The 9,583-nt window shown below is 53.0% G+C and overlaps 1 protein-coding gene across 1 annotated transcript; it reads right to left on the reverse strand.

Moving 5' to 3' along the window:
- On the reverse strand, positions 1–5,337 carry AMIGO1 (adhesion molecule with Ig like domain 1). The gene is made up of 2 exons (XM_055341149.1): positions 5,208–5,337; positions 1–4,819 (listed from the first exon to the last, which is right to left on the reverse strand). Exon 2 carries the CDS (start codon positions 4,754–4,756, stop codon positions 3,275–3,277), a length of 1,482 nt encoding a protein of 493 aa, XP_055197124.1. The 5' UTR covers positions 4,757–4,819; positions 5,208–5,337; the 3' UTR covers positions 1–3,274.
- Between the last annotated feature and the right edge of the window lie 4,246 nt (positions 5,338–9,583).

Here is a 9,583-nt window from a genome sequence, read left to right on the forward strand (position 1 = left end):
TGCCAGAACAGAGACTCAAGCCAGGTTTAATGATCATAGTCTAGTTTTCAGAGCCCAGAGGCTCCAAGATTTGCCAGCCTGGGTGTACATAAGTGCAAGGGGTAGGGTCCTGGACACAGGAAGGCCTGCTTGCTTTGCCAGCAGGGCCACAAGGAAGTACAGAGGTAAGAACACACAGAAAATTGGAATCAGTTGGCTTTACTGTCCCCAGGTGGGGTGTACCCTCTCCAGGCCCCTTCCTAGGAGCCCCATAAATACAGGCAAAGAAAAAAAAGATCACAAATAATCACACAGACAGATTGTAGAGCCCTGTCATATTCTGTCTCCAGGGACACCTGCTTCCTGGGAGACATGTCTGGTTTATGGGTGCAGGGTGGAAGAAGGGAGGGAGTGATTTCTCAGCCTTTTCTTATAACCAGAACTGGCAGTTTCCTACACAACGTTCTCATGAGCTTATATAGGCTGAGTACCTAATCCCCCAAGTGGAAAGCTTACCTTTGGGTTCTACCAACTGAAACCATGGGAAGAGGCCAATCAGTTCAGTCTCTTGGTGAGGCAGCCAGACATATCTACCAGTCTTTCAAACAAGGAGGCTACTTCATGGATATAGTAGGGAGACTTAGGGCCTCAGGGTCTTTTCTTATTCCCTGAACTGGGTAGTACTTCTGAAGAAAAAGGCCTTCCTAGTCCTCAGGAGCTCCAAATGTTCCAGAAGGCCAATTTCATTTGACATTTATTTTAAAGATCGTCAAAGCCCTAGCTGGTGCCTAGTGCGGAACTACAGAGAGATGAAATTTTCCCAGGTTCCCTAGTAAGTCTGAGGAGGGTGGCCTGGTTACTATAGCTCCAGTGACAAATCCTCAGAAGTCTCTGGAATATACAAGACAACTTTTCCTTCATGCCCCTGTCTTTCCAGGGCAGCTAACACAGGAAGAATAACTTGTAGCTGCTTGTTCCCCTGCCAGTTTCCTTCTGGGTCCATCATTGACCTAGTTCTCCATTTATTTCTCATATATATTATCTTCTATCCAAAGGAGGTTTCTGAGGGGTCTGAAGACCTGGCCAGTCCCCCATCATCCCTTCTCAGGTCTTCAACCTGTGGTTCTCCTAACTCCAGCCTTTGCAGAGAAGTTATTCAGTGCCAGAGAGATGCTGGGTAAAGCTTCAGGGAGTTTGGAAACGAAAAGTACAAGAGTTTGTATCTGGGGAGCCTGGCGTAGTCACTGTCTCTCCTATACGGCAAGAAAGTTGTCTGCACAAAGCTGTGCTCATAGATGGAACCCATTGTGACAGGGGACATTAGTGGGGACTAAAGAGTCACTGTCCTGATGGAAGTCAAGGTGCTAGTGTGCATGCACACCTAGAAGCATGCATACCTAGGAGCATGCAAGTACTTGAGGGAAATGCTGCACCTCTTGACAAATGAGGTTACTAATAAAGGATGGACAGCAGTCTTGACATCCCAGGAAAAGACAAGGGAAGATGGTGAGTTCCAGTCCCCTTTCCCAATCTTAATAGGCAGCAGGAGTCAGGCCCTCCTAGCAAGCATCCCTCACCTGTAGGGAGAGGACACCTCTTGGAACCTTAAAGAGCAGGTCAGAAAGCTAGAAGATCTGGAGAACTTCCAATGGACAGGGAGCTTGGTTGGGAGAAGGGGAGACACTGAAAAAGACCAACGTCAGAGAACATTTTCACCTTTGCTCCTCTCATCCCCTTGCCAGAGCTCGGAGCACCCAGGTATCTCCCTGGGCCTGCAGTATAGTCAAAGGGTGCAGTCATCTCTGTGCCCAGAGTATTCCGCAACCCTGGATGGAATGGAATGTTGGGCCTGTTCTTAAGTTCCTCTGGCCTGACCACCCCAACAGCACAAACCTCTGGCTGAGAGGGCTGCCGGCGGCAGAACTTCCGTTCTGAAAGTTTAGTGCCACTGTCTCTGCTACAAGACTGCCTGGAACCTTGTGGAGAGGGGCCGAGCTCTAAGCTGCACTCCAACTTGCCATGCTGGGGCAGAGACCACCACCCAATTCCAACCCCTTGGATGATGAAATCCCATGCTTCGGCTTTGCAGCAGGGTGAGACCTAAGAGGGGACCAAGGCTGCTTTGCCAACATAGAGAAGACACATAACCGGTCCCCTCCGTCCCCAAGCCCAGTCTAACGCAGCTGGGGCCAGACCTTCCAGGGTTCCTCCATTTGCAGAGCAGCATATCAGGGAAAACTCAATCCCACCTGAGCTTGCTAAGAAGCTGAGAGAAGAGATGGCATCAGGGAATCTGGTAGGCCGAGCTGGACGCTACATAACAGAGGCTGATTTGCCCTCCTCCTCCTCCCACTGCTGACGTGGCCCCACATCCCGGGTCTGAGGCAAGCATCCATAAAAGCTCTGCCTTCAGCAGCCCCCACCCTGGTCTGACACATAGGCGCTGGGAACCAAATGCTAACTAACCAAGGATTTCACCAACCGGAGAATTAGCAAATCTGGAGTTTATCCCCTATCTACAAGTTTTGTGCTGGCACCTATGCCGTGACATAGACCCCTCAGTTCATGCTGTCTCCCTCTGGGTCACTGGTTCCAGGGCTTGGCACAGATACCACACCTCACATTGTTGCCATATCTGACAGGCAACAGGCCAGGCTCCCGCAAAGATCCATCCATCCAGGACTCGTTGGGAAAGAAGCATTGGTGGGAAATCACGACAGCTTTGGGGAGCGTTATTGATTGAGGTCTCAGCCTTTTCCCGATTCATTTTGCCAAAGGTTTCCAATTTCCCCGGCTGTGAAGTGTGACTTCCTGCCCAAAGAAGATACTACAGCTCTTCCCCCGGGTGGCCCCTGTGGAAGATCCACCCCCCCAGCACACACAACATCACAGGTGTGGGTGGGCAGAGATAGCAAAAAAAATTTTTCCCCCAAAATGATTTTCTCTTAAGGAGCTAAGGATGACCTTGAAAAAGTTTAGGGAATCTGCTCTTCCCCCCACCCCTTCCTCATTCCCACCCAACTCAGACATGCTCCTCTTCCTCTACCACGTTGCGAATTCCCAGGGCTTTGGGTAAGGGGGTAGCACTTGCCTGAGGATTAGTATATCCATATGGAAAGTTGTGGCGGCCACACCGTGGTTGAGGTCTTGCTAGCTATGGTACCCGTGACCAATTCCCTCGAGGTCGGGGGAACCCACTCCCTTGGGCAACCAGCTCTCTCTCTTCCATCCCCTCATATCCTTCAGGGGTGCATTACCTCTCCTGGGGCGGAATATCCCCACCAACCCATCCTGCTCACACCACAATGGGTGTATCAGAGAAGACCGAGCTGACCGACTCCGGATCCGACATCCTCCGAGGGCCCTTGCCTGTTGCCTCGGGCACGGGCAGGGTGTTGCCTGGCTTGAGCTTGCCGTTTTGACCCTGTCCGGGACCAGCAGGTTCCAGGAAGGCCACCCGCCGGTCAAAACCATCATCCTTGTCCCCACCAGCCATGGGATCGTGGTTGGGTGTGGTACTAAGCATGGACGAACTGAGGCTGTCTCCTTGATGGCTGGACGGTTTCTCGACACCCCGGCACCAGCATCGGCAAGGGGTAAGGTACAGGTATATGAGGACCAGGACCACACTGAGGATACAGCCCACTAGGGTGGTATAGGCTGTGTTGAGGGTGTCATGGTGGCCGTGCAGGGTGAAATTATACACTTTCAACTCCACAGACAGTGTCTCATTGAAAGCCTCCCCCATGGCGTAGCAGGTATACACACCCCCGTCCTCAACCTGCACCTGCTGGAAATGAAGACTGCCATCTTTGGACACTGTCACTGTGCTGTTGGCCACCTCATCTAACACCCGTTCATTGCTTGGTGTCACCCACACCTTGGTCATCCCCTGCTGCTTGGTGTCACACTTGATGGTCAAGGTGTCACCCAGGTGCGCTTCCCAGGCCCGCTCCTTGTACTCGCTGCAGTTGAGAAAACTCAGGTTGAAGACATTGTGCAGCTTCTTGGAGCTCATGCAGTACAGGTCCTCCTGGAAGTCCATCACGGAGCTCAGCTGCCGGTACTGCCAGTGTGAAAACAGCTGGTAGAGCTCACAGTCGCAGTGCAGGGGGTTGTTATGGAGGTACAGCCCATTCTTGATCCAGGCGGGCAGCTTCTGCAGGTCGGGCAACGGTAAGTTCTTCAGCTTGTTGGAGGACAGGTCCAGGAGAGTTAGTTTGGGTAGCTTGGCTCCTTCCTTGACCAGTTCCAGAGGAAAGCGGGAAATCTGGTTCTGGCTCAAGTAGAGTTTCTGTAGCTGGGCCATGTCGTCGAAGGCGCAGCGGTCCACTGCCATGATGTGGTTATTGTAGAGCAGCAGCACCTCCAGCGCCTGCAGTTCACTGAACAGGAACTCGTCCAGTGTCCGCAGCTGGTTGGAGGAGAGGTCCAGGTAGCGCAGGTTGGGTACTGGGGAAAAGGCCTCGGAGGAGATGAAGTTCAGGTGGTTGTGGCTCAGGAGCAGGGACTGCAGGTGGATCAGGCGTGTGGGGGTCCACTCGGCCCGCAGGCGGCTCAGGTTGTTGTGGCTGAGGTCTAACAGCGCGGTGTAGCTGGGTAAGGAGTGGGGAACGTTGGGCAGCTGCTGCTTGGAGCAGCTGAGGATGTTGCTGGCGCACAGGCAGGCAGCAGGACAGCTAACCACAGGACGGCCAGCCCTGGCCACCTCGAAGAGGAGCGGGAACAAGGACAGCAGCAGGAGCCAGAGGCCTCGAGGGTCACGCTGGGGTTGCATAGTGTCACTGGGAAGGGCGAGGAAGGCCACTAGGAAGATCTGGGAGAGTCACCCGGGCATGTTCTGGTGGGATAAGGAAGGGTCACTTTCACTGCAAGCTTAAGAGAGACAGTGGCGGGTGTGGGGCCACGAGGGCTCGCGAAGGTAGCACTGACACCCCCCCCGCCCCCCGTCACATTCCCCCTCCCCCTCTACGTGGGGCTCGAAGGGAAAGGAGCCACGGGGCTCCCAAGCGCTGCGCAGGCGGTGGGCTCCCAACGGAGCCAGAGGTGGGCGCCGGGCCTCCGGGCTGGGGTCCCAGGGCTGCGGGGCGGGGGGGGGGGGCGCCTTGACCGCGGGGTCAGCGGGGTCAGGGGGCCGCGGGGCGCCGGCTGGGCGGGGAGGGCCGCTCCAGGGGCTGGGGTCCCCGGGGCCTGCGCGGCGGGCACCCCGGGGCTGCTGGTCACCGCACCTGCTCGCAAGGACGCGTCTCAGCCCATGGCGGGTCCGGGAGCTCCGTCGCGGCCTCCGCCCGCGGCGCCTCACCCGCCGGCCTGTCGCGGCGCCCGCCTCCCGCAGCGGCCGGCGCTCGGCCCCATCGCCTCCGGGCGCCGGCCGGCTCCGCGCCGCCTCGCCCGCTGCACCCGCAGGGCCCGCCGCCCCCCACCCCCCCGCCTCCGGGGCCGCGGGGCCGGCGTGGAGCCGAGCGGGCAGCCGGCCGGGAGCGGGAGGCGCCGCGAGCCGAGCCGAGCCGAGGAGCGGCGTGGGGGCAGCGAGCACCGCGCGCGCGCCCGTCGCCGCCGCCGGAGCCTCGGGGCGCGTGCGCGGCGGGGGCGGGGCGCACGTGCGTGTGTTTGTGTCGGAGCCGAGCGGCCGCGCGCCGGTGCCCCTCCCCCGGGCGCGGGGGGCGCGGGGGGCGCGGGGGCCGCGGGGCGGGGGGGCCGGCCGCCTGCTCCGCTCGCCCCCCGCCCCCACTGCCCCGACCGGAGCCGCTCCCGGCCAAGCTGGGTCGAGCCGGAGTGACTTCGCTGCCGGGGACTCCGGGGCAGGGAGCGTCACACGTCTTGGAATCCTACAAATTAAAGAAATCTGGCTCGGCTCCCGCCTGTCAGTGTTGGCGGGAGATTCATTAGTCACGTTCTGAGGTTCCCCCACTTCTCTCTCTAGGGCTGTGAAGTCTCAAAGATTTGGGGAAAGGTTTGGGAAGAGCCTTGTTTCCGTGTGTGTCTCAGTCTCGCTATTATGCCCCCACCACCGGGGTACCCCGACGGGTACGCTCGCACAGCGGGCGGGGCAGGTGGGCCGGGGTGGAGGTAAAGGGGTAGGTGCGGTCTTTGGTGTGCAGCCAGGCCCCCGGATCCCACGTGCCCAGTTTTCCCATGAAGCGATCCGTACTGCATCCCTGACACACACACACACACACACACACACACACACACACACACACACACACACTTCCTACAAGCCAGGGACAACCTTCTACGTCTGGAAATTCCAGAACCTTTCCCGGCCGGCCGGGGAAAGCCATTCATCCCTTTGGCCTGGCTGCTTGCCCTCTTCCTGAACCAGGATCAGTTCTTTCCCCTCCCCTTATGGAGCAATTCTAACATAGTTTCTTTATTACCTAATCCCCAAGAAAAGCTGGGATGGCGGGGGGGGGGGGGGGGGGGGGGGGGGGGGAGGTGGTCAGGGTGGTGGTCTTCTTTAACACCAAGAAGCTGTTTTCTTTTTAAGATTTTTTATTTATTAGAGAAACAGAATGAGTGGAGTGGAGGGGCAGAGGGAGAGGAAGAAGTGGGCTCCCTGCTGACCAGAGACCCTGATGGGGCTGGATCCCAGGACCCTCTGATCAAGAAGCTGTTAATCAGTGTAGGGTGGCGGTGCGGTGGGGGGGTGGACATGGACTGAGGGAGATGTAAGAAGACCTTAGACCTTATAACTCAAGACTATAACTATTCTTGTGATGATAGACCCTGAGAAATTACCTTTTTATTCTTTCCAGCCTCTTACAACAGCAGGAGCAAGACTGAAATTAATGTCTCAATACATTAGCCTGCTAAGTTTTAAAAAGAAAGAATTTATATTTGTCACATATGTTTTACATTAAATTTAAGTGAATGTACTATCTCTTCAAGGGGTATTAGCACGTTAACATATGCACAGTGTGAAAGGTCTTTTCCTGTTCATTGGAGGCATTGATGATAAGGTGAGGAGAGTTTTCAGGGAGTAGGAAATACTGAGATGACGTCGAAACAGTACTCTATTGCTGCATAACAAATTACCCCAAAATTCAGTGGCTTAATACAACTATATACTTTCAGTGCCTTTCAGAGATTGGTCAGAGATTCAGGTGTAACCTGGCAGGCAGTTCTGGCCTGGAGGCCTCTCATGAAATTGCAGTCATATGTCAGATGGAACTACAGTCATGGGAAGGTTTGACTGGGGCTAGAAAATCAACTCCATGGAGGCTTGCTACATGGCTCGTTCTTGCAGCTGGCTGTTGGCAGGAGGCCTTGGCTCCTCTCCATAAAGGCCTCACTACAAGACTGCTTGAGTGTCCTCACAGCATGGTAGCTGACAGCCTTTAGAGCAAGAGATCCAAGAGAGGGACACCGGGGTGGCTCAGCAGTAGGGGGTCTGCCTTCTGCTCAGGGTGTGGCCCCCGGTCTGGGGAGCAGGTCCCACATTGGGCTCCCAGCTGGGAGCCTGCTTCTCCCTCTGCCTATGTCTCTGGCTCTCTCTCTGTGTCTCTCATGAATAAATAAATTAATAGATCTTAAAAGAGAGAGAGAGAGAGAGCCAACAGAGAGCAAGGCAGAAGTCCCAATGACCTAGCTCTCCAAAGTCAGGCCTGCTATCTCCATCTTGGTCATATGGACCAGCCCTGATTCAATATGAAAGAAGACTATGCAAAGGCATGGATACCAGAAGGAGAGGATCATTGGGGGCCATCTTGGAGGTTATCATTCACATCATCTTTGAAATCATATCTATTTTTTAATTTTGAAAAATTTCAAATATACACAGAGTAGAGAAAATAGTACAATGAACTCTCATATACCCATCATCCGTAGTCAGTCATTATCAAGGGATCATTTATTCTGTATATCATTTATTATGTATAGGTATCCCCATGAAACACATGCTCTTCCCATTCCATCCCCCCCTCCCCGCATATTCTATACTAACTTTCCCTAGACCCCATGTTCTAGGGATGGGGAAACATGGGGTCATGTTTCCCCAGGGAGAGACAGATACAAAGAAAGAAGGCCCTTCATGCTGGACACCAGTCTCAAGTGTGGATGTCTGCATTTCAGAGAGGTCACCACAGATAGGGTCCTCAGTCAATCCTTTTTCATCCAGTTCATCCAGAAGTAACCATGCCATTTTCAAATTTTATTGTGCATACAGATCTTGCTAACATACAGTTTTTTTTTAATTTTTATTTATTTATGATAGTCACACACAGAGAGAGAGAGAGAGAGATGGGGAGAGAGAGGCAGAGAAGCAGGCTCCAAGCACCGGGAGCCTGGCGTGGGATTCAATCCCGGGTCTCCAGGATCGCGCCCTGGGTCAAAGGCAGGTGCCAAACCGCTGCGCCACCCAGGGATCCCTAACATACAGTTTTGAATCAAGAGGCCTAGGGTAGGACCTGGGAGTCTGTATTTCTTTTCTTTCTTTCTTTTTTTTTTTTTTTAGATTTTATTTATTTACACGTGAGAGACACAGAGAGAGAGAGGCAGAGACACAGGCAGAGGGAGAAGCAGGCTCCACGCAGGGAGCCCGATGTGGGACCCGATCCCGGAACTCCAGGATCACGCCCTGAGCCAAAGGCAGACGCTTAACCACTGAGCCACCCAGGTGTCCGGAGAGTCTGTATTTCTAACAAACTAATAAGGTGATGTAGACCTTGCTAGTTCACAGACCACAGTTTGAGTAGCAAGGATCTAGAGCCCTGCTGTCCAAATCGGTAGGCACTAGCTACATGTGGTCGTTTAAATTAATTAAAATTAAATAACATTGTAAATCGCCTCTTCAGTTTCCCTAGACGCATTTCAAATGTTCAATAGCCACATGTGGCTGGCTACCCTATTGAATAGAATCGTGGAAAGTTCCGTTGGATACCACTGGCTCAGAGAATTGACTGAAGTTAACTCTCCCACAGCTGCTTTCTAGGCCAGAATAACTATCTATTAATTCACAATAAAAAGAAGACCTTGATAGGATAAACAGGTTATTTATAGTGAGTATTTATTTCCTCTTGCTGGAAGGGATCAACCCAATTCCTAAATACAATTTGGGAGATTGTTTGGGCAGCTCAGCATTTGAGCAAAAGAGGTTGGATATGTCTACCAGGTTATGGGACTAGATGAATTAATTTTCTCTACACTAGAAGTAGTTTTTCTTTTTCTTTTCTTAATAGCTAGTACATACTGGCTATCAGAATCAAAACTAGAGAATACTGGAGGAATTAAAGCACCCTAGCTACCTTTGACTCCGTTTTAAAGACTCCATGAGGCTGGCCACTCTTCTTTAGGACAATGTAGTCTAATTTGTTGGGTGCACTTAGATGTCCCTTTCTTTGATCCATTTCACATTGTGTATATGTCCTTATAGCACTTCTCACCTACTATATTGCCTGTTTACATGACTGCTTAGTTGTAAGCTCCTTGAGAGGAGGGATTTGCCCTGGGTCTGGCTAGTAGTAGGCGCTCAAAATATGTTTGTTGAATTAACATTAATAAGTAATTCCATTACATTAGTACATTTATTATATGTTCATCTCAGTGCCTGCTGTAGAAGTAAGGATAAGCATAGGATTTGGGCTTGGACAAATCATAGCTGTAT

The sequence above is a fragment of the Nyctereutes procyonoides genome, unplaced genomic scaffold (genome assembly GCF_905146905.1).
Source record: "Nyctereutes procyonoides isolate TBG_1078 unplaced genomic scaffold, NYPRO_anot_genome, whole genome shotgun sequence".
NCBI lineage: Eukaryota > Metazoa > Chordata > Mammalia > Carnivora > Canidae > Nyctereutes > Nyctereutes procyonoides.